This window comes from Gordionus sp. m RMFG-2023, chromosome 5 (assembly GCF_954871325.1).
Source record: "Gordionus sp. m RMFG-2023 chromosome 5, tfGorSpeb1-WG-v2, whole genome shotgun sequence".
NCBI classification, from domain to species: domain Eukaryota; kingdom Metazoa; phylum Nematomorpha; class Gordioida; order Chordodea; family Parachordodidae; genus Gordionus; species Gordionus sp. m RMFG-2023.
In genome coordinates, this window is record NC_088779.1 from 11155354 (window position 1) to 11182783 (window position 27430).

Sequence of the window (27430 nt, forward strand, 5' to 3'; positions counted from 1 at the left end):
TTACACATTAATGTTCCCATCTATTGTAAATAATAAAATTTAATATTTTAATTGTTGACTGAATTAGAAATTTCCTGATTTTTACGAAACAAAAAGAGTAAGCAAACAATTTGAAGAAAAAAAAGGTAAAATTAAAAAATTATCCATATTATTGAGACAATTTAATTTTTTAGTTAGCATCAAAAATACTGTTAATCCATTATATAATGAAAAAATAACATGCTCGGAATTCGAAAATTGTGAAGAAGATTTAAAAGAAATTAAGAAAAAAAATGAGGATATACAACACATTTTATGCGAAAAAGCTGCTAAGATACAGGAATGGAAGGAAGAGATGGAGGCTAAAATTAAAGAAAAGGTCAAGTCTAAAACAATATCTGTTAAAATTTTTTATTAAAGGAAATTTTAAATAGCAATAATGAGGCCTTGATCAATTCACTTAGAAAGACAAATGTAGATTTGAAAGTTTATTTGATCTTTTTGTCTTAATATAAAATAATTATAGGTAAAAAATGAAAACCTTAGAGATTTGATAGATAAAAGTTATGAAAAGCAAGACGAAATCTTAACTAAGTAGATAAAATTTAATTGACCTTATAAATTGTAATTAAAACAGAATTGAAACTACTAGGGACCTTTGCCAACTTTTAAAAACATTCACAACAAATATGAATGAACAAATTATAATATGTAAGCATCTATTTGATTATCAAAAACAATTAAATTGATTTTGACTCGTAATTTATACATCGTGTATTTGACTTTTAATTTGTGTTTTTTGTTGGGATACACCGATATTTTGATATTGGACCGAGCATTTTTTAGAAATTGGTTATCGGCTAAATCGTTATCTTATTCCGATATAATTGTAGATAAAAAGAAATTTTTATTAAATTTTATTTCAATAATGCAAAATATATATGTGAAACATTAAGGTGTTATTTGAACTTAAACTTTGAATATTCTACAAATTGATATTTGTAATATATTATATATATTTGAACATTTGTATTCCTTAAAAAAATATTATATAAAGATACTTTTTTTAATTTTGATACTAATTAAAATATTAGTTTAAAACGATGATTATAATATAGTGATGAATAGTAACGCGTTATAAATAACAATAATTCAGGTAACGACGGTACTTTAATGGGAAAAATACGAATGCATAACTTATTTTTAGGTTACGTTATATTTTAATACTTAATATTTATATCAATTTAAAAAGTGCTATAATCGTTACTTCAAAACGTTACGCATGCCTTTCTGTTGCCTTATAAAAATTAACCCTATTGTCATTCGTTACTTTGTGAAAAAAGTGACTCATTACTTAAAAAAATTATAGGATAAGTTATTTTAGGCAAGATTTTGTAACAAGATTAGGGTTCAACAACTGTTCTACGAACTATTAACTTACACAGAGGATGGAAGGGTTGTATTAAATTTAATAAAAATTTTAATTATGGGAATTTACTAAAAATATTTAAAGAATGAGAATCCTTATTCAGATCGTCAACAAATTTTTTTTATATCTTTAACAGAAGTTACTCTGTTATGTGTGTTATTTAAAAAAATATATAAGTGTGATTTTTGTTTGTATTTGTCAAAATATTTTCTCAAACTGAAAATAAGTTTATGGTTTTTTTCCTTCTTTTACCCCCTAATTTTATCCAGGGACAATAAATCTGTTCGATTTAAAATTTTACTATCAAATGTAAATTGTGAACAAAATTTTAATTCTAAACCTTTAATCTTTATCTTTGTAGGGTTGCGTTAATTAGCAGATTACAAAACATGATATTATTTATTGACATTTTTTTAGGCATAATATAATTATCGTGGGAGTGGGAATGCATTTATTTTATCTCTAAATTTGAGAGAGCCGTAGAAACGGATTCCACAGCTTATAAAATAATATAAATACATTACATATCATATTTTTTAATTACTAACCTAACCATACAATATTCACCTATAAATGACTGTCATTAACTAAAAATATTTAATTCCTATTTATCGTAATCTTCATCTAATTTGGCTGTTCTTCATAAGACTATTCCACTGAGTTAAAAAAAATTCCAATCTCCTTAAAGATTTTTCCTTAAAAAGAGCTGGTTAAAATGAAGACGGTTTATTTTTTTAAAGTAAGAAATAATGTTTTCAGATATCATTACTCAAAACTCATTATTTTTGAAAAGGTAACAAATTGCATTACCTTTCTTTAAAAAAAATTAATGCCTCTATTAACGACTTTGCCAACATAAAAACAAATTAGGCGCTTATTATTGGATGTTTTCAACTTTATTATAGAGTAATGCTAGTGGAAACTCATTATTTTTGAATAACAAATTGCATTACCTTTCTTCAAAAAAAAGTAATGCCTCTATTAACGACTTTGCCAACACAAAAACAAATTAGGCGCTTATTATTGGATGTTTTCAACTATATTATAGAATGCTAGTGGAAATAATGGATATAAAAATAAGACTTCTAAGGAAATAAATGCCAAATTATTTCCATGCCAAGAAAAATAGCTTATTTTGATGATGACTGATAACTCGGAATTACCAAAATTCTTCAAGAGAAATGATAGATCTTTGGAAACCCTTAAATAATTTACAAATGTTAAACCTTTTTTATAAAATATAATATACCTCTGCCATATTGAATACTCAGTGAACAGGTTTTCAATACAAAAAATGCTGTGCCAAGAGATAGACTTGTTAAGCGATAAACAAACAATTTTTAATAATTAAAAAAAAATTAACAATATAATAAATTCCCTCTTTTATCTATTTGAATTTGAGGATTTGTAATAATAGATATATAAAATAAAAATTTCTCAAGTATGAAAGATTTTTTTTAGAGTTTTGGGCAAAATTTGAAAACCTACTTTTGCATTCTCAAAATTTTTTTTGAATTTTAGAGATCAAAAATTTTTTATTTTGAACAATTTGTGAAATCCTGATTATAATTAACAACAAATAAAATGCAAAATACTTATCAAAAACATATTTTATATCATGAATCTATCATAGAATTATATTAATTTATAGTATATTTTAAATTACATACTAACTTGAGCGTAAATAAAATATTATAGGCTAAGAAATATTTATTTAAAGGTATTTAAAAAAATGATATCGGATCTCAGTAATTGGCCGATAGTGTTATCTTGATTTCGCCGACTTTTAAAAATTGAGAAATCAAGATCTTAGCCAAAATAATAATATCTAAACCTCAATATTTAACCAAATGAAGAAATCTCGATATGTATGTGCTATTTTTTTTTAGCTATAATCATGACGGCCATTTTTTAAAAATCAGCAAAATCGAGATTTTGACAATATTAACTGCCGATATCAAGTTATATCGGGAAAATTGCATAACCTCATAAAACAGTGTCAGACACCTCTAATTTCTTGGGTCGAAAATGGGATTTTTCACACTCATTTTCTATTGTAAATACTTTAATTCCTGTCGTCAACTTAGTGTTGGTTTAATTTAATTTGATTTTTAAAATTATACATTTATCCCAATAATCGAAATGCTTTCACTTTAATTTTATTTGTAAAGAAAAAAAACCGCCATAATAGTTAGGGTTCACTATAATTTTTTATGGGTATTCAGATTCACGAACTAAAAGTAAAAATAAAATAGTTGGATTTCATAAAAATATTGTCATAAAAAATTGAACTCGTTTTTTAAATGAATGAATTTTAGAGCCTTCATGAAGAGTTAGCTTTATAAATGAATGAATAATATAGCCTGAAGAGTTAGCTTTATAAATGAATGGATATTAGAACCTGAACATGCAGATTCGAATACAGTTTGGCCAGACTGGATAGACATTATCTCAAACTCGGTTGGAATCTTGATTAATTTTAAATGATTTCGTTTTTACTAATATTTTTATGAAGAATTTTTCCGCCTTAGTTGTAATATCCTACTTTTTTTATTTAACAGTACAATAAAAAAATCGAATTGAATTGTATTCGAACCTATTTTTTCGAATCTTTGAAAAAGAGTTTTCGGATTGTTTTTTTCTTGGATTGGGTCTGACAAAAATAACCCCGATTCAACCTTGCATTGATTTTTTTATTTATCAATTTATATTCTAAAAATATTCACTTGGTTAGATAATTCCAACACACAGTGAGGCAATATAGTATTATGGAAATAGCAATATTTCAAAGTCAAGTTTCTAAACAAAATAGAACATTTTATTAGAATTTTGAATACATTTTTAATTTATATCATTTTTCTTTTTAAAAAAAACCATGATAAAAAAAAGTAAATTATTATAAATTTGACAAAGTTTTAAAATTTAATAATACATTATCTTTCATTATTGACTATTTTTGGTTTTTTAGTTAATGATACCAAAGAAGAAATTTACAAAATTCGTCAAGAAGATGAACTTAAATATAGAGTTAAATTATATAAAAAAATTTTATTTATACCTACATTTATTAGAAGCTACTAGAAAATTTTCAAATTTTGGAAACCAATTATTACAGAAATATTTCAAACCTTAAGGCTGATCGTAATTATAAAGATTTACATCTACTCTATTTAAGTAATTGTTATTATAGTTGAATTAGAAAAAAATACAAAAGATAAATTAAATGATAACATTCAAGGATTGCAAATCCAGGTTTTATTTTAAAAATGATTAATTTATAAAATTTGATTGACATTGGAGATAAATAAATAATTAAGGGAGAAATGCATGATCGACATCCCTAGATTTAATTTACGTGTAAGATATATTCCATTTAATCAAAACGTTTTTGAGGACTCTTAAAAAAAGAAATTTAGCAGTTCAAAACGTTAGTTAACAATGCTATTGAATGGAGTTATAATAATTTTATTTAATCCTCTATTGCGTAAACTTGATTTTATGATTATCATACCCTTCACATATTAAAGCCCAATTTTTTAAGAAGTGATTTAATAATGAAGGCTACTAATTATTAATTATAACAAGAACAACATATATTTTTAATTGTGCAAAAAGTTTAATAATAAAGATAATGATTGTCAAAATTTGAAAGAAAATCTGAATAAATGTGAAATCGATCGCGAGGATATTAATGTTAAATATAACATTGCCACAGATAACGAAAGTTAGCGCTATTACTCACTTATTTATAATGAATTGTGGTTTTTTTAGTTCAGCTCAATAATAAAATTCTGTTTTATGAAAAGGAATTAAAGGATAGAGAGTTATATTTGAATAATATACTCACCAAGTTATCATCTACTCAGGTATAATTTTAAAAAATTCAAAATTATTAAAAATATTATAATTGAAAAACGCTAAAATTTTATCAAAATGCTTTAAAAAATTTTTATAATAGAAATAGACCATCTCTCGATTCTAAATAAAGCATAATATTTCTTAAGGGGTCTTGTTATGAATGTTTCACTATTAGAGATCGTGGCCTGATCCGGCCCGCACAAAAAGATTTTCAGGCCGCGCCGTGTGACTTAGACAAAAAAATTTTACGATCCGGTCGGCCCTGAATTTTTGCAATTATTAGTCAAAATTTATTTTTCCTTTATAAAAAATTTAATCGGGCCCTACAACTTGTAAAAAATTATTATACCAGCCTGGCCTGCGGACCTCTACCTACCTTATATAAATCTATTATATCATAATAATATAACATGATATTACCGACTAATTATAGATATTACAAACTTATTTTTGATTGTAATTTAGGATGAAAATGCATATGTAAAATCGGAGCTTGTTAAAATTTCACAAAAGTGTAAAGCTATGACATATAACGAATCTAGCACGACATCTAAAATAAAGGGTCATTTGGAAAAATTGCTGAATGATTTTGAGATTAAAATTTTGAACTGGAAATTAAAGTTTAACAGCTTAAAGTCGCATGTTTATGACAAATATGATGAGTATATAATAATCAACTTTAATAATTTGAATATTAATTTTTTTTAGGATTTATAAAATCAAAACGGAACTGAATAATTTTAAAAGTATCTACTATGATACCCTTAAGATCAAAAGTGAGAATATAGTATCCAATATCTATATTATAATGTTAAACAACGATGGCTAAGATTGCATTTATAATAAAAGCGAATATATCACGATATCGTTCTTTATGGGAGAATATATAATCAAAAAATTGTTAGACAATTTCACGGTATTATCGCGTTTATTATGAATTCGCTTTAAACAGTGGCACAGCTGGGAAAATTGGAGCAGGCTTAAAATGGTTTCTATTAGCAAGAAATTTCCATGGGAATGTGCACGCCTAATCATTAAAATCTAGCTATGCCACTGATTAGATTATAGGCCATCACCATCTCCTATATTTAGTAGGCTAGATGTCCACTTGACTATCTATCCACCGTTTAAATAAAAATTTATATAAAACTTATATGATAATATAAATATTTGTAGATGATCAAGATATCAAAATTCATCAAATGCGAGAAGAGATAACTTTGTTAACTGATTTAAAAGTTAGAATATTTAGTGGAATAATTATTATACTTCGAATAAATAATTGCAAATAATATATCAGCTGTATTTTTAATTTACGTATAATATTAAAAAATTATTAGTTAATAACTTATTTTAGAAATATTAAATTTTTTATTTTTCGTAATCATTACGAAGAACGATATGGTTAAAGAGCGAGACGAACATATTGATACGATTAATAAATTTAATCTAGATTATCAGGAATTGGATGAATTATGCCACAGCACTAACAATGCCAAAAAGGAATTAGAGGTTTTTTTTTAAAAACTATATATTAATTCAGGAATCTATTATTTGGAAATGAGTTTTGTTCCCGTCGAAAAAAGGGTTACATTAATATTTTTGAAAGTCCATTGTTATGAAAATATCTACAAGCAATTTTAACATTTTTACGCAAATTTTTTTAAAAAAATCTATATTTCTTCGCCTGAGAATAAGGTTATTGTACATCCACTTTTTGTCAAAAATGACTTTTTTACATAAATCAATTTTTTATAATTATACCATTCTATTTACATTAAAAAATCCGAAATATTTATTTAATATTAAATTAAATCCAATATAAGGTTAACCATCCTATTGAAAACAATAGAAACTTAATTTTTAAATTGTTCCACTGTAAAATTATAAAAAGTGAAAAAATATTCTAATTCTCAGGCGACTATATGGCGAATTATTGAAACTTTCAATATTTTTATGGAATTTTCAGTATTTATTTTTTTGATCAATATATATATTTTTTCCCCATTTTATCAGTATATTAATATTTATTCACAGTATATTAATAACAAAATTGGTCAGTATTTTTTGATCAGTAAATAAAAAACATTTCTATAACTTTTAATGAAATGGTTGATGATAGATCATTGAGATTTATAAGTTGATGCTCAGTTAGAAATCTCTTAGCCATGGGACAAAAATATTTCGGAAAGCAATCTCATGGACTAGGTTAGGACAGGTAAGATCCAAAGGTAAAAAGATTAGGTTAGTTAAACTGCATATTTTTCAAATAAAATTTATTTATATATACCATTAATTAAGTTATATTATCTTATACTACAGTATAAATAGATTTGTTTTAACACTTTCCTTAATTATTGAAGAAAAATCATTTTATTTAAATAAGAAAAATTTACAAGATAGTTTTTTTATATTTTACTGTAGGAAAATCAATAGAATATAACAACTATTTTAATATTTTAATTTTATTTATCTAAAAAATTGTAATTGTGGCTATATGTGGTAAAAATATGATGTCATGATAATTCTAGCTTATAAGCCTCGCTCGATAATTAGGAGCATTATCCATTAATGAATTTGTTGATAATATTATGGATACATATCGAGGTCGATTTCGAAATTTTATCATCTTTAAAATAAAAATTATTTCAAGTTTAAAAAAAATTAAAAATCATTGCAGATTTTAAAAAAAAAATCGCTAAAATTTTAAAAAAATTATAAAATATTTTAAAAATAGTTAGGTTTTACACAAATGTTTTTTCAATAATTATTTAAAGTAAACTTTATAAGAAATTTTATATACATTTATGGAAATGTGTTACTACAAACTGCAAATACTGTATAAACAAGTATTATAATTATAATAAAATATTTTGTTATTTATAAAATGACCATTTTATATTTTTTAAATTGTCACAATTTAATAAAAGTGTTCATTAGATTAAAAAAAAGGGTAACTCACTGAAACTCAGGGGAAATTTTTAATATTATTTTTTTATAATATTTTTTTTGTTTTTTAAATATTTTTATTTATTTTTTTTGTTTAAATATTTTTTTTATTAAAAAAAATAGTAAATTGCGATAGCACAAATCTTAAAATTTAATATTTTTCAAGTTATAACAATCTTAATGAAAATGATGATCATTACTCGGTCAATCATAGCAGGAACTTTATAGACCCTGATGATATATCGATCCCTCAACGTATTGGGCGTTTATGAGGGGATCTTCAGGCGAGCATCCCCAGAAGAAAATCTTCCTCTCATTTATATATGTGAATATTCTTATTTTCGTATTATTAAAAATATGTCAAATATAAGTAAATTTTTAAATAATTTTCCTTAAAATTATATATATCTATATTATCAGTTTATATATTATATTTATTACTTAATTATCTATTAATAGTCCTTACTTAGTAGCATCCAATATAGCACACATATTTTTAAAAATTTTAAATAATTACTCTATTTCTAATGTAAAATTAAAAAATTGTGAAAATTTTCACAAAATAAAAATTGTAGTCCTAACTTAATAGCATTAAATTAGCACACATCTTTTTCATTTTTAATGTATATATAACTTGATACTTTATTTTAAATGGGATATGCACTATTGAATTAAAAATATATATTAAAAAACAAATGAGGATTATTAAAAAATTAAATTTAAAAAAATAAATATATATTAAAAATCTATGAAGAAAGACATAAAAAGAAAAAAAGGGTACATATATATCACCCTAGAAAAGATTATGGACCAGAAGATTTCCAGGGAAATCTGCTGACGAAGATAAAATCCTTCATTGGTTGGGGTCCCCTAAGATCTGTCTCATTTTTTTTCCTATGATTTTAATGAAATTGACGGCCTCTGCCTAGGGTATTTGTAACGATTGGTAGTGTTGGTGAGGCCAGCGTATTTGTTTTTTTTATGATTTCTGCCTTTTCAATAGCAGAAAATGAGAGGTTGGGCTTTGCTGCAAAACACAGGTATAGTCCCAAGCGAGCGGGAGACCATTAGTCCAGGGAATCAGGGAAATACCATCGGGACGTATAGCATTTTTGTTTGAGAGTGGATGGAATATTAGCTTCTTTAAGGGCAGCTAGGAGAATGTTGTTGATAATGACGAGGTTGTCGTCCATGGGAGAACTTGCATTGCAAGATATGGTAAGCTTTCAATTCAATGGGCTGGCCAAAGTCGATACAAATGGAGGGAACTACAACATTACAGCCAAGGCGGAGGGCTATGAAAATGTGTAGCTGATCGCCATGAGGAGGCCAAAATTGGAACTGGGAATGGCTTCCAACCATTCGTAACCTGAGTTTGCATATAAGTTATTGGGATTATCCTCAAAGGGCCTGTTCGATAGTATTCAACGGAACGGGCTATCAGAGGAGCATCCCAGTCTTTTTGAATGCTTGTGAAAATTTTCACAAAATATATGAAATTCTTAAAACTTTTGAGTAATGAAACTTTTAATTATTGTTGCATCAAAAAATTCCCACCGATCGCATATTTATTATTTTTAAATAAAAAAAAATTAAAAAAAAAATATTAAAATTTTCCCCGAGTTTCAGTGAGTTACCAAAAAAAGATAAGTAATATAATTTAAATATATTTACTGGCAAGTCCATTAAAATCTGGGTAGAAGTGATAAAATTTAAAAAAAGATATATTTACTGAAAATATATGGAGCTATAAAATATTGCCATATTTTTATTTATGCTGGTAAAAGTAAAATACTAATAATTTCATTATTATACTCCAAATATATTTTAAAATACTGGTAATTGCTAATAAAATACAGAAGAAATAAATAGCAGCATATATATTATTATACTTTATTTTCAAAGGATATGATTCTTTATTTATATATCTAATAACGTTGATAATTTATATTATATTACCAATTTTTTTTAAATATCTTAAATTTTTTTAGAATGAGTTAACAGAGATAAAACAAACTTTAAATGAAGAAAATGACATCAAACTAAAGGCTATTGTTGCTAACTCTGATTACGAGATCAAAATTAAAGAGAATGAGTAATAAACAAATGATATTCAGCTTTAACCTATAACTATTCTCATTAAAATAACATCAATATATTTTTTGGTTATAAAAAACTAGCGAAATTATTATTGGAAATAATCAAACTATAACTGCCATGGTAAAAGAGCTAAATGATAAAGATAAGCATATGGAAAATTTGAATGGTTTAATCGACAAAAAATCTCAAATAATTGATGTATAATTTATTTTGATTCAATTCTATCATATTTATTAGGCATTATTACTATTTTTAAAATAATACATAATAAAATATTAATTCATTTTCCTTCTAATAGAATCTGAAAACTAACCTTGAGACTTTGAAAAATGAAATCTCACTCTGCAATGTTCAAAATTCTGAGTTAAGGTTAAAAAAATAGATATGGCAAATATATCAAATTATAAATTTTTTTAATAATTTTAAATTCATTTTTTAATAATAGCCAAAAATATGAAGAGAGTGAAAAGGGTTTAAAGGAAGTAAATTATAGATTTAATAAAATGGTGAAGACAAAAAATAACAAAGTATTTTTTACATTTTTTTATTCTCTACTATTATTACTATGATTATTAACAAGATTAAAGGTCTTCACAAAACATTGGAAAAAAATACACTAATCATGAGAAATCTTACAAAAAGGAGTAAATTTTACGAAAATCGAATCATTAGTTGGCAAAGACTTAAATTACAATATATGAAAAAGGTATTAAATAATATAAATATAAGGCAAAAATGGCCCAGGCCAAAAAAAGAACGATTAAAAATATTTCGGACCAAAAGATAGTGAACAAAAATACCCCTATTTCCCTATTTTTTTTATTTTGGAGATATTATGTCTACTCCACCCTATTTAAAATCTTTCTTTTAAGCATTTATATTAAGATTTAAGTATTTCTTTCCAGTTTCAACCAAATAGGAAATATGAAACTAAAAACATTGTTTTTTAATTTAGATCAGCCATTTGGATTCAATGAATAAAAAGTGCAAGAATGTCCTAGTTGCTAAGCACCGAAAATTATCAATGAGGTTTAAAAATTCTGAGAAGACCATTTTAACCTTAAAATGTCAATCGGAAAACTTGAATGGGAAATTAATAGAAATTAATGCAACTCTAGAGGAACATATTATAGAAGTATATTAATTCCTTTGTATTTTTTATGAGTAAATTGATTTTCCCTCAATCATTTGTTTAAAAATAAATAGAATAAAAAGTTACAGAGTCAAATAGAAAACTGTAAAAATGAAAAAATGAAAGCCGAATCTTTACAGGAACATGAAAGAAACGAGATGCTTTTTACCATGGAGAGATACAAGGTAATAGTAGTGTTATTAATTATTTTATTTAAGTGTGGAATATTAACTTTAAAATTTATTTTAAACTGACGCTTTTTTTCACTACATTTTATAATTATGAAAAAATAGGATAACTTACTTATTTTTTGACTGAAAAAAAATAAAAGGGATGTAAAATATAATTTTAGAAAGTTATAAATAATTTGATAGCTTATCATTGCAGGTACAAGTTATATCTTCTTTATAATTTAATAATTACTAACGGATATTAACCAAATATGTTACTCTTTTTTTATTGGGGGGAGGGATGCTTACAAGTTAAAATTTTCAAGTGCTCTTAAAAATGATATAAAAGGCGAGCATTTTTGATTAGTTATAATTATATCAATGTGAATAAATAATTTAGAAACTTTAAATTCATCTAATTTAAAAAAAATAACATTCATGGTGTTCTAACGTAATAAAAATTGAGGAGTGCTAAGCACTCTCTTGTCCCTCCTTTCGGACGCCAATGATTACATCGAATTGCCATTTTTTAATTATATGTATATTAGCTGGAAAATGATAGCATTATCAACGAAAAAGAGAAAGAAGTGGAAACTATAAAGTTAAAAGAAGATGAATACAAGGTTTCAATTGATTCTTAAAATCTCTAATAAATCAATCTATATTACAGGTAAAATGTGAAAATATGTTAATCCAAAAGGACCATGAAATCAAACACCTAACTAATATGATCCAAGATAAAGTTAATTTTATCATTTCTTATCTTGAATTATTGGTATCTAATAATATTGATCAAAATTGTTACGACTTAAGAGGCATATAATTTATTATTACCATTTAAACTTATTAGAAATAAATTTTTTTTAAGAAATCATAATTTTTTTCGGAAAACTTTAGTAAATTTTGAAGATAGGTAGTATGTGTAGGTATATATTAAGATAATATTTTTTTACGAGACGCATTCCTATATTTTATTAAAAATTACCTCAAAATAATTGCAAAAAAGATATAAAAACAATAAACATTGAATAATAAAAAAAATATGATAATATTTTTGAAAGATTATGAAGCGTAAAAGAGTCGATGTAATTGTGAATTAATAAGATTACAATTTGTCTAGAATTTCTCTTTGGGATTTTCAATTTTGCCCGAGACGCACTTAAATCTTTTATAAGAGGCGATGCCTTCGCTAATGGAGATATTTAAATATTTCACTAACTTATCCGCTTCAACTACATAGAATATCCCTATTTATTTTGGGAATGTAAAGAAAATCTTATCAAATAAAATTAATAGAAGAAACTGATTTTATGTCTTAGTGAATTTTGGACTGATGTTATTAAACATTCCCATGATTTCTGAGATGCTAAAATTCTATACTCTTTGAATTATTGGAATGAATAAGATATAACGGGGTTAATCTTTGCCATTATGTTTTAGAGTGATAACCTCTCTAATATTTTTATCACACTTGAGACTGGTATTTGAAAGAGAAACTTTACATTGCAGATTGTTGAATGCACAACTAATCTCTTAATTGTTTAGCTCAAGACAATGTTGGATGAGATGGCTTAGGAATTTAGGATCAGACCCTTGATTTGGAAAAATAAAAAGAAAGAGGTCGTTCTCAAATCTCAGAGTTAAATAGCTAATCAACGATTTTTTTAGTCATTGAGGTATCACAGCCACTTTGTTTAAGGAATGTAGGAAATAAAAATATATCCCTTCTGTCTCTTTTAGATATTTTTGATCTCATCTGACATCAATTTGGGTAAGGAAGAAAGAGCTAAGACGTCCTATGGCATGCAATTTTATACGTGATAGCGCACAGAGTTTACATTAGATATAAACTCGAACTGCTGGCCCTTGAAATTTGAGTTTTCAACCCTGCCCATATGTTTTTTGGCTCGACTCTTAAGATAATTTTTTTACAAGTTGCCTATAGCCCGCTTTAAGTTTAATTACAAAATTCCGAAAAATATTTCTCACAAGTTGTCAGGTTGATTTTTTTTCCTTAGGCCATTTCCAGACAGAACGTTTTTCCTAAGCGTTTTTGGAGCAATGTTACCAGCAATTTTTTTTTATTTACAAACAAAAGATAATAACTTGTTTAATTATTTTTTTTATATAATATAATATTTAAAAATAAAAATCCGGAACCACATTTCAAGAGGCCATTTAATCGTTATTAAAATCAAACCAGTTTGTTTTCTATTTACAATTAAAAAAATAGGGATTTGGATTTTTTTTTTTAAATATCATATATAAAAAATTAATTCAATAAGCTAGTTTTTTGGGAGAGAAGCTAGTAACATTACCCAAAACCCGCTTTGAAAAAACGTTATGTCTGGAAATGGCCTTTATGTGATTTAATCAAATAAATCTATTTTTATAAAATTATTGAAAAATCATGACTTTTTACCAGTCCTATTATCTAGATCGAAAGCATATCATATATAAAAAGAGTTTATAATTCACAATATCTAACTTAATTATATTACTTTTACCTACAGGATACAGAATATTTTGTACAAATGGAAGAAAAGAACAAAATAATACAAACTTTACAGTCCCAAAGCAACAAGGTTTACATTTATTTTAGATATTTTAAAACTTATACAAAAGGCGTTGATAGCACAATAATTTATGGTTAATAATATTCCATATTTTATTTAATAGAAAATAAAAAAATCACAAATTCCCGTCCAAACAGATGCAATAAAAGGAGTATTGGTGGAAACTCCTATTGACAAAATTAAGAATCGAAAGATTAACAAGCTAGATAACGTGGATATGACTACTAAAAGATCGGCTAAACTTAAAGTACTGACTCCTGGCTTTTACAAAGAAGACAAATTCAAGGTGGCCATAAAACAAACAAAGTTGGATATGGTAAGTTACTTCAATTTTTAAATTAAGATTTTTTTAATAATATAACATTTATATTTCTGAAGAATTTTATATTTCATTATATGATCTGTAGCCTAAACCACGAAATCTCGACATGGAATATGATAAGGTTAATATATTTAAAAATTTTTTTTTACAAATATGTATATATGTTTAAATATTATGACATTAGAGATTATTATAAAATATTCCACTTTTACAGTTATAATAGCGCTTCACAAATTTAACCCGACCCGAAATTTTGATTAATTCTTAACAACGTTGTTAAAGTATTGAAAGTAGATGCGCTACATCAGGGGCGGACTTGCGACGCTACGGCCGCGTGGGCATTTTTTATAGCGGCCTCATTTTTATGGGGGCTTCGCCCCCATATTCTCCTATTTTTCGGGCCTTCGGCCCGCTTTTACTCGGCCGGGTTCCTTTAAATGGCTTTTTCTAATTACATTATTTTTATTACCTCTTATTTTTGAAAATAAGTTCAAACGATTTATATTTTTAATAAACACGATAATCATATATTTTATTTTAAAAAATTGCACATCTAAAATTATTCATTGCATATCTAAAAAAATATTCATTGTACATATATTTTTTTTATTAGATTTACAATGATATTACACCATAAAATCAAATCATATGTGTTAAATATAATATAATATATACTCAATATATAAAATCAATTAATTACACATATAAAATTATTGCATTTATACAATTTTACACAGAGAATAAAATTGCTGCACTTATAAAATCAGGCACCGATCATATTGTAAATAGATATAGATTTAAATACAAGAATTAAGATAATATATAATTTTTACGTTATTAAATCTCTCATTAACTTTGAATCTTTGTGCAAATAAACAAGAATATCTTCTAGTTCAATCTGCGCTAATAGCTCTCGTTCAATTGACATCATTAAAAATGCTTCTAATTTTCATGGCCTATATTAGCTCTCAACCTATTTTTTATAATTTTTAATTTACTAAATGTTCTCTCGCAATTAACCTGCGTAAATGACAAATTTAAAATGTTTCATATGCCAAAAATAAATTAGTGTAAGCACTTGTGTGCATATTGTGTCTTTTAAGAATTTCATACACTCATATTAAACACTTGTTACAATTATTATCACATTCTGAGTTATTATCATATTGTAACATTTTAGACTTCTCACTGGTACATTCGATATCATAGTCCGTTTCATTTAATTCTACTACTAAATCTTTGAATACACTGGCAAATGAACACAACTCGTTACTTAATTTAACACTCAATATATTTGCCAGTTCTGCCAGTTATTCCAAGGCCTTTTCAGAAATACCTTTACTATTTATTTCATCAAAAAAACAGTTCCGACAAGCTATTTTTCTTTCTTTCTTTTTATAATTTGATCAATTATAGGACGAAATACTTCGACCCTATAAAGGTCAATCGATTCTTAAGGACGTTCATCTTGACCTTCGTCTCTATATATTCTCTTCACTCAATTCAATCTTTTTACAGAGCATTTCATACTCAGATAGTCTCCAGGAGCTATAAATATTAAAATGTTTCATTTAAATTAGAAGCCATTTTTATTGTTTTATTTTGAATCGATGTAATAGTTATCGATGATACAGAAGACTTAGCTTCTTCTATCATTTTCCATGCTGATAAAATATTTAAATTTTTAGTTTGAAGATATAATGACATCAACATAAATTATCGATCAAAGACTGAGTTTCTTATGAGGTTTTTGCCTCAAATGATTTATTATCTATTATAAATTGAAGTACATTTATCCTTATTGGGAGCAAGCTCTCTTTACTATATATCTATCTAAGGGCTATTTCACGTGCCCACCACCTTGTCTCACCTATTTTTTGTAGCCTTCTCAACTTACTTTATCCAGATGAATTATTCTGTTTTACCCAAGTATTCATCCTTTTATATGATTTACCAAAGAAGTTGCTAGTCTGTTCAATAATCCAAATAAATTTTTTCCTTCAATATTATCGCATGAATCACATATACAGAGATTTATTATGTGACTCTAAGACCAAATATAAAAAACTACCTGGGGCCTCTAGTCTAATAAGAGCATGCAACCCAATAAATTTACCTCGTATATTTGCAGCACTATCAAATAATTCTCCTATTATATTTCTCATTTGAATTCCATGTTAAAAGTCACTCAAGATATCAAAAAATTCTTTTCCAGAAGAGTTTGTAACTTTTGTAAGTGCGAAAAGCCTTTCTGTTATTTTACCATTATATATGTATTGTAGGTGAATGGTTTCTTGATCATAAACGCTAATGTCTTGAGTAATATCCCTTTGAAAATTAAACCGTTTGTTACCAATCTCCTTTTTTATTAAATTCCTGATTTGATCAAGAACAACATCAATAACTTTTTAGCATTGTTTTTGACAACAAGGTTATCCTTTGAAAATTAAACCGTTTGTTACCAATCTCCTTTTTTATTAAATTCCTGATTTGATCAAGAACAACATCAATAACTTTGTAGCATTGTTTTTGACAACAAGGTTATGACCACTTCTCTTATATTTGTCAGAGAGTTTAAGCTTTTCTTTTCTACGTTTGCTCTTTAAAATAGCTTTCTCTAAATGATCTCTGAATATTTAATCATTCTTTGATATAATACGAATCATTTCCAGGAAATTTCCATGATTCAAATTTTGATTTTTAAATTGGCTAAGTGTTTAAGTATAATTTGATCCTTTGTAGGATAAGTTTTATCTGCCTAAAAACTTTATTATGTGGACATTGTTATAAATTTGTCGATTTTTTCCTTTTAATATTTTAACACTAATTCAATTATCAAATGACTTGTTTTTTGATGGTCTGAGGTAGGCATCGACTGCACCAATATGAACTCTTGAATTTCATGTATTTTAATTACTAAATGCATATGTCGAAAATTTGTTGAACTTCTTGTGAAAGTGTTTTCGCATACTGCAAATGCCAGGCAGATTGAGCAGTACACAGTTTTGGCTTTATTGCATATTAGTTTTACTATAACACATAAATTAACATTCAATTAATTAATATTAAAAAGAAATATTGGAAAATCAAATTGATCAAAAATTTATTTTATTAAAATTATTATACCTGAGTTTTATTTATTCAATGAATTAAGAACAAGAAATATAATCGTAAATGTTGGCTATATAATTTCTACAATAAATCAGTATATAAAAATATAATATAATAAATTAATCATGACACATCAAATGTGATATCATACTGGCAATGCCAGCTACCCAAGTTAGTGTGGAAAGATGTTTTTTAACAATTAAATTTATATTATCTCCTTATAGATGTAATTTGAGTGAGACGAAGTTTGAAAATAATTGTGCGGCTAATAAAAAAATTTGTTCATATTAAAATTATTCATTGATATATTTATTGGTTAAATATTATTTTATAATGTGCAATTAATAAAAATGAAGGTTTTTATTTTAATTATGAAAATGAAATGAAAAAAAATTTTCCTTATACATAATCCTAAAGTAGGTATGAATACAAAAGTGTTCAAACCGGTTTTTAGAGGTTCGAACCGAACCGATATTTTAATTTTTTGCGAACCGAACCTGAACCTTGAACCGTTATTTTTATCCGAACCTGAACCGAACCGATATTCGTTTCGGTTTGGATCCCTGCACAAGGGTATAATATACGATAGGTAAAATATTGTAAAACAAATATAGAAAATTTTGGAACAAATAATAAGCAACAATGGCGTATGTTATTATAATCGCATTATTTGTATTTAATGTAAAAAAAACTAATACATGAAAATTTCTTTTTGCCCTATACAAAATATATTCCAATCTTAAATAGTTATCATTTTATTTTGAATCGATTGGGTGAAGTTCAAAATGAAAACGAATATTTACCTTCAAACGATTATGTTGAGATTTTTTAGTAAATTAGTGCTTGTGTCCTTTTACACTTGGAAAAGCTTAAACGTAGATCCCATACGAATTATAGCATTTTGGGGAAGTCCCATTTTTCAATTTTTTAATGTGAAAATTTTATTAAATAATATAATGTGCTTATTGTATTATTTATTTGATCGATTTTTCTTATTTATGAATTTTCTTTAAATAGAAGAAAAAAATTCTGGGATCATTTTTCAGAAATAAAAAATTAAGGAGGAGATTTATCAAGTACAAAAATTTTGTCTAGATATAACTATAAAAAAACATTCCCTTACCTCTCCACCTCCTTATCTTACTTACTTTCAAACCTTCCGGAAAAGAATATTTGATTTGCACTACTTTATTTTCTGAATATTACCAGATGATTTTACCGAATACAAAACAAAAGAAAATCCAAGACAATGATAATTAATAATTGCTCCACGAGCAATATATGTATAAACATTTCATATATAATATTATAAATATATGTATGAATTCAAATAACGTTGAAAATAACTGACATCTCCTATATATAAATATATATATATGTATGACTACATATAATGTAGAAGTTAACTGACATCTCGTATCTAAAATTATATATATGCGTAATTGTAAAAGTACAAAACACAACATGCCCGCCCTTCAAAAAACCCGGTGTTTCATTATCCCAAAAGTATTATTATTATTTTTTTTTAATTTATTGTATACGTTTGATTCATTTTCATGTAATTTTGCCCCTTTGCTTCATCTCTCATCGTTTATTTGATCATCCTCACATCGTTCCATCATTACGTTCGAGTCATAGCTCTTGATAATAATTTTCGTCTGAGTCATAGCTCTTGATCATTATTGCTGCCACACTTTCACTATCTGTATCCTCCAACACATCAGGGGTCAAATGAGACATATATTATATATATTACTTTCTCAAAATAACAATCAAAACTGAATTTTTTCAAAAAAATATATGAATGGTAATATTTTATTTGAACGTACCACTGAAATTTCAAAAAAAAAATGTATGATACAATAAATTTCATTGTACAAACAATAACAGATCTACAAATATGTTATTTTTACTTAATAAATTTTAACCCCAATTAGGATACCACAGGAATATGGTAATTAGGCCTATTCAAAAATAATTCGAATATTCGATTCGAATAATTCGAATCTAATCGAATAATTACGAATACGAATAATAAATTATTTGTTTTATCTGAATACGAATAATCATTTATTCGATTCGAATAAAACGAATTATTCGTAATATTTAATAAATTGTTTAATAAATCTAACATTTGTCATAGGAAGAATGGGAGGATCTTATAAAAATTAAAGCTATACTATTGCCTTTATATGAAACTACAAATATGGTATGTGGGGAGAATTATCCTACTTATAATTTGGTTATACCTTATTATATTTTAATTCTTGAACATCTAAAAAATGAAAAACCTGGTTTCCATAAATCCTTTAACAATAGTTTCAAAGTAGCAGTGATAAAGTGTTGGGCTATTATAATTTAACTGCCGATGATGCAATAATAACCACAATATTAGATCCCAGGCTTAAAGTAGAATATTTTAAATCAATATCTCTTGATTATGATATTGATATATCCAAGTTAATGGACAAATTTAAAGAGATTTACAATAGATATACAGGTATTTAATTTACCCCCATTTAAATATGATTTTATTTTATAAGCTCTTAATTATAACTGTCAAACAAATAAGGATAAAATTCAACAAAACAGGCTATATATTGTTTATAATATTCAACTGTGTGAAATAGATTTTTATCTGAGTGAACCAAGAGCAAAGAGTGATACTGACCCGTTAATGTGGTGGAAGGCAAATGCATATCGGATCCCCATACTCTCGAAAATGGCAAGGGATTATCTATCTATACAAGGACCATCAACTGCTTGTGAAAGGCTTTACTCAGTTGGAACTAATTTATTGTCAAAAAACCGCATGTCATATAAGGAAGAAAATATAAGAAAAACTCTTTGCCTTAAAAATTGGCTTAAATTATAAATTAAATTAATAATATATATTTTAATTTTGTTTATAACTTGATTATATATTATTTATTATCAGATTATTGATTACATATTATTATAATTTTTTCTGTTTAAAATCAAATTTGTAATAAAAAAATTTGTCAATATATTTGAGTATGATTTATTTTATTAAAAAAATTAATTCGAATAATTCGAATCGAATACAAATAGTAGATTTTATTATTCGTACGAATTCAAATAGTAAATTATTCGATTCGTTTTTGAATTCGTTTTTGAATAGGCCTAATGGTAATACAAGAATTAAAAAGCTACATATCAAAATGGGCTCAGAATAATTCTTACCCAACTTACAAAAATATTTTTGAATAATGCAAGGAAAACAACAATATCAACATATCATTTCATTGAAGATTAATATATATGTTATTAATGTGATGGTTTATCTCAATAAACTCTTGGATTTTAAAAATAAAGTGCAAAATATTTCACTCAATTATTAACATTGGTGGAAATATTAAAATATATGATTGTCTGACATAAACATAATGAAAATATTTATTACAATCTAAAATTTAAATTTTGAAACAAATAAAATAAGTATCAAAAATTGTTACATATTTATTGTGAAAATAAAATATAAAAAAAAAATCTATTAATCATGCTAATATCATCACCAATAATGTTCAAAAACAATGCAACCTGTAAATGGATCCCTTCTCACATTTACCCATTGTCCATCCACATTATTCCATAAACTTCATTCAACTCAATAACCTAATCATGAAATTTCCTTCATATACATTTAATATTTACAATGTGAAAAAATATATTTAAAAAAATGTGAGACCAAACAAAAATCTCTTATTGATATATTGAATATATATAATAAAATGTGATGTGTTATAAAACTATGAAAGTATATTTTATAAAATAAAATTTAAAAAAAAAAACATGTCCAGTATCCAACTGAAACCTATTTTCTTTTTCACATAATTTGTAAATTTCCAATAATCATCCAAAACATATTGTTACAAAAACTCTGACTCTACCAATTTATGTAACAACATTTGCTTCTTTTTTAAACAAAAATCACCCATATAAAAGTAATTATTTATGTATAGATATATATATGTATCTTATTTTTCTTTATTTACATTACAAGACCCAAATTTATTCCTGCTAATTAAAATCCCCAAAATTCAAATATTAAGTAATCTTTTCTGTCCCGCATATCATTAGGTCCTGAATTTTCCTCTGACGGAAGACCTTTACCTCCATTCAAAGAGTCTTAAGGCTTAAAATAATCACCAATAAAACTTATTCCCAAAATACCTGACACCAAATTGTAAGGTAATAGGTATTTGACCATATCTAATGGTAGCTAACACAAAAACTGACACAATAAAGAGTTAGCTGACACAAGATAACAATATCTGTTACCCCCCCCCTCCCCAGGTATTATGTTGGTGTAACTTATTTTAATTAAATGCAATCCTGCCACCTAGTGACCCTTACATACTTTCAATCTTATTATTATTTACTTAACACTTAATCTCCCCTACTTCTAAATTCATAAAAATTTACATCTACAGTTCCCCAATATAAAGATATAAATTAAAAATTTTAATACAAATATTAAAATGAACAACTATAGCTCCCCTATAATGTATGAATTAAAATTATTTAAATACTCATTCAAAAATGGAAATACATAAACCTCACAACACTTTGACCCGTATACTCATATACTTCCACAATTAACATACCATTTTTCTTCCATAAAATCCATAGTACATTGCGTATATACGATTAAACATAAAATATTAAGATATCAAAATATTATTTATTTACCTGTTTACCCCGCATTAACCCATACCCTCGGATCCTGGTCACGGCACCAACTATAAAAAAACATTCCCTTACCTCTCCACCTCCTTATCTTACTTACTTTCAAACCTTCCGGAAAAGAATATTTGATTTGCACTACTTTATTTTCTGAATATTACCAGATGATTTTACTGAATACAAAACAAAAGAAAAAATAAGATGATAATTAATAATTGCTCCACGAGCAATATATGTATAAACATTTCATATATAATATTATAAATATATGTATGAATACAAATAACGTTGAAAATAACTGGCATCTCCTATATATAAATATATATATATGTATGACTACATATAATGTAGAAGTTAACTGACATCTCGTATCTAAAATTATATATATGCGTAATTGTAAAAGTACAAAACACAACATATAAAAGTATAATAGGCACAAATTTTACCAAATCATATTTTTCATGGGGAGGGCGAACCACTCCCTATCCAGTATTTCTCTTCTTTATATTACAATATAATACGTGTAAATTACAGAATTTAATATTTTATTAGGTGTAGTATTTATATTTTAAATTTTTATAAAGAGTTCATTTACGATTATTAAAATAATTATCTAATTGGGACTGCAATATTTTATTAGCTCTTAAGGAAAAAAATTTTTACATAATTTTTAAAGTAGCAACGCTGCATGTAGTAGCTGGAGCTATTTATTGAGAAAATAAGCACCTTTTGGGTGTAAATTGTTGTAGATAGCGCAATATTTTTTAAAAGTAGCTTTTAACAACACTGATAATCTTGTCTTATAGTTCTCTCATCTAGCAAAGAACATCTTTTTTTCTTCACATTTTCGCTTAACTTAATTAGTTTCTCAACGAGAGAACTTGATGGGATTGAGGCATTATATACTATAAAAAGGGGATTTTAAAAATAATACTCTTTAAAAAGTGTAGAATAGATATTTATATTAAAAATTTAATTATTAAAAAATATATATAATTGGAGGCCTAAATATTCTATTTTTATTGGCTATAAAGGAAAAATAAATAATTATAATTTATTTTTTATTTTAGGTCCGACCCTGGCCGGTTCTAAATTTTTAATTAATGATATATAAATAACACTCATTTTAATGAAGTTATAAGTTAAATCAAGTAAAAATCACTCATTACTTAATGCTTAACATAGATTCTAATTATTATTTTATTTTGTTTAAAAAAAAATTTGAGAAAATATCATTTTCCATTTACATATTTAAAATTTGTTTAAAATTTTTTCTAGCCCGTCCAATTTAAAAAAATCGATAACGCCCGAAGCATTTTAAAATTTTTAGGCCTGTTTTCATGGCGGACTTGCATGGCTTCAGTTTAAAATACTTTTAAAAGCCGTTCATGATATTATTTTAAAAAGTTTCAAATTAATTGAAAGGCGGTGGCTCACCCCATATTTTCTGCAAATTATTTTTGGAAAGGGGACTATATGTAGAACAGAAAGCTCTGAATATGTTATAATGATGCTAATAGCTAAGGATGCAATTTAAAATACTTATAAAATATTGTATATCTGATAAATTTCAGGCACCCTCCACTGGTTTGTTAAAAATATTATTTGAAATTTATATTGTTTTTTGTTTTCCTATAGAAACAACCCAATAAGAAGTTATGTTTGAAGCCTCTAATGATGCTCAAAAATGCTCACAATAATCTCAACGATTATAGTAAAGATAATTCTAACGCGATATTAAAAAAGAGAGATTATTATGATGAGGAATACCTTGAAATATCGCCACCCTACATATCCCCACCAATAACGAATAAAATATTGGCAACTGAGGTTTTTGACAAATCACAGGTGAGAAAATTTTAGTCATTTATAAGTTAACATGATTTAATCTTTCCATTATGTTTGCTCTCCAGTGTTCTAGTTTATACTTATTCAGCTGTAATATTAGAGGGCGAATAAAAAAATATCCTTGGTACCCCCCCCCCTTTAAGTCTTTATGAAATCGTTAGTTAAAGGACTTTAAAAATTCATTTAATAAATTTTGTTTTTGAGAGGAAATTTTAATTTTACGCCTCTTCTAAATGAGAAAAATAATTTCTTTTGTTTTAAGAACTAGGTTAGCTACACTCGCATCCAATTAATAATATTCAGTTAATTATATTTACATTTAGATACAAAATATATTATAGCAAAAACATCACATATATATAAATTTTAATTTTTTTTTATCTGATTATTGAATATTTTTCAGTGAGTCCCATTTTTCCAAGTTATATTAAATTTGTATTTACCAAATTGGATAATGGTTAACCCGCAATCGTGTATGATTGAGAGTTATAAATTGTGGCCGTTCTTTTTCCTACGATAAACTTATCAGCCCGCTAAATACTCTTTTATGACGCCATAGAAAAAGGGATTGAAAAATCAATCATATAATCTTTTCTTAATTTGGGGAATATATTTTCTCTAAGGTATACCTAATTCATTTTCTAAAGTATCACTAGACCATTATGATATGATCCTAAAGAAACCATTAAAGCATTAGTGACTTCTCAAATAGTTCATCAAGATCGATCTTTTTGATATTACATATTTATAAAAATTGCATTAAATTCTTTAAAATCTAGTTTCCATTTCAAGAAATATTTTTTATTTTTTTGCCTTAAAAAATCCTAATTTATCACCTAATTGATGCAAACTGAGCCTATTCATAAAATGCTCAACCTTACCTTCCGATTTTTGAAATAATAAATTATATTATATAAAATTTTTTGTTTTTTATAAGAATGAGTGAGAGTAAAATATATAAAAACATAAAAACAATATATTTAAATGTAAAAAATAGAACAAATAGTTTTAAATCATTTAAAATTGAAGAAATTAATTTTCCTATTCAAACTCAATTTTGAGTAATTATTATTATAGTAGTCATCTTTTAGCAAAACATTGCGACATTTAGTGGTATATTAATTTAATAAAATAAGATAATACTAAAATTTTATTATTCATTAAAATATTTATAAAAAAAAAAATTCATTTTAATAAATTAATACAGTCAAAACTGTCTAATTTGGGTAATGTGACGACCAAGATATTTGTCCAACTTAGACAGTTGCCTTTTATCAAAACTCTTTACTTGAGATTATGTTTAACCATTTTGTAATAATTTATACATTTATTAATCCATCAAATCATGAGTAAAATTATATATACATAAACTTATAGAGCGAATAAATTGAGCATTTGCGTTGACTCTTTAAACTAATGCCATACCAAAGAAAATGATTGTGTGATAAAAAAAATTACAGTGTTGTTATAAATCAGATATTTTTTCAAATAATCTGGGGCACCTCTATTTTTCAAAACTCAGGAGCGAGTTTTTAGTTCTTCGTTTCTTTAATTTTATTGAATAAACTATTTAAAAAATAAATCTTAATTTAATAAATGTATTTATAATAAATGTTGAACCGAGTTTTTATTTATATTATTTTTTCTCGCCATTTTTAAAATCAAATTATAAAACATAAAACCATGGAAGATATTGAAATGAATAAAATTTCCTTTTTCATCCTACTATCTTCTAAAAGAGATGGTCTAGTTGCAATATTTTTAAAATTTCACCCATTCAAGAATACGTTTCTGCAATACCCAATTGCTATAAATTTTAAGTCAATAATCCGCTTATTTTTATATAATTTAAGATTTGAATACTAAAAATCTCGGCCTATGAGCGTTGCGCTAAATTCGCTAAACCCGTCGAACATATTATATTTGTAAAAAAAATATTAACGTGTTTAAATTTATAATATATTGATTATATCATTTTTTTAATTGTTTTTTAGAAAGAATCAACGAATGAGAAGAAAAACAAATTTTTCAAAAATAGAACGCCTAACGATAAAAAGAGGATGTTTGAGGTATATTAATATAATATAGCTTTTTAAATCACATACACGGTATATTGTTTTTCTTATTCAGACTCAGAGATATAATGAAATTTTTTAACATACTAATTTGAATTAAGGCACTCCATTTTTTAAAAAATTTATTATTTACAAGTAATTTGGCTCTTCGAATTACAAACTTAAGGTTTGCAAACAGGTTTAACACATCTGCCAATGATTTTTAAAAAATTCCAAGCCCATTCATCAGAAAATTAGTTGCCTAATTTTTAAAATAATTTAATTAGCTAGCTTGGCTCTTTTTATATTTTAAATGAATAAAATACATCGGCTCATTTTACTAGAAAAATTTATATATAGCGCCCATTGTTTTATAAATATTTATAACCCACCCGCCCAAGGTTCAATTTTTATACCCGCCCGTCTCAAATCTTTATTATCAACCGAATATATTATCATAAAAATTATTCGTTTTATATAATATTTCATTGTTATATTTATTATAATTATATATCAAAGGATTATCTACAAAAAGAAAATATTTTTCCTGCACAGGTTTCAAAATATCAACGTAGAGCTAAGGATCCTAATCAAAGAGGGAACATTTTTCATAAAAAATTGGATATTAAAACGCCTAATTGTGATAATAATGATAAAAACAATCGTTATAATCTCAATTTCAATATCGTTAAACAAAATTTAAAATTTACAAATGATAGGATTGATACTGCACCACCAAAAAAATCCATTATTGATGATATAAGCTTTGACAAAGGCAATGGAAATATATTTGATATAACTTTGTCCGATTTTTAATTTTATATTTTTAATTTTATATTTTCAATTATATTTTATAACATTATTAATATATAGAAAAATAATAATAATTTTCTCTGTATATATTTATTTATGATGACTTTCTGAATATTATTGCATGTAGTTATGGAATATGGAATGCTTGCAATTAAAAAATTGGAAGAACATTAATGAATATGTACATAATGACTATAACTACACTACACTAATATATCTTTCATAATTTACTTTCATTTCTTTATTTAATATATACAAAGTAAAAATAATAAAGTCGCTTATAATTTATATAAAACCGACCGTAATTAAATATAATTATAAAAATTATTAATAAAAAATTTTAATCTTCCATGTTTTTTGCTGATTTTGGTCTTTGATCATT

At 25.5% G+C, this 27430-nt stretch overlaps 1 protein-coding gene across 1 annotated transcript; it reads left to right on the top strand.

Annotated features, from left to right (window-relative positions):
- The first annotated feature begins 10 nt into the window (after positions 1–10).
- On the top strand, positions 11–27051 carry LOC135930156 (putative leucine-rich repeat-containing protein DDB_G0290503). Its single transcript, XM_065466939.1, has 25 exons — positions 11–25; positions 68–125; positions 174–358; positions 400–465; positions 5024–5132; positions 5180–5274; positions 5732–5928; positions 5975–6042; positions 6443–6504; positions 6662–6778; positions 10207–10310; positions 10396–10513; positions 10896–11021; positions 11271–11450; positions 11522–11632; positions 12166–12240; positions 12288–12359; positions 14131–14202; positions 14297–14509; positions 19770–19868; positions 19946–20126; positions 20170–20408; positions 23972–24181; positions 26176–26250; positions 26755–27051. Exons 1-25 carry the CDS (start codon positions 11–13, stop codon positions 27049–27051), a joined length of 3144 nt encoding a protein of 1047 aa, XP_065323011.1.
- The last annotated feature ends 379 nt before the right edge of the window (positions 27052–27430 follow it).

Coding starts and splice junctions, on each gene's coding strand:
- LOC135930156 (XM_065466939.1), top strand. Junction 10,514..10,895: donor AAAAATCTCAAATAATTGAT/GTATAATTTATT, acceptor ATTATTAACAAG/ATTAAAGGTCTTCACAAAAC. Junction 26,251..26,754: donor ATAAAAAGAGGATGTTTGAG/GTATATTAATAT, acceptor TATATATCAAAG/GATTATCTACAAAAAGAAAA.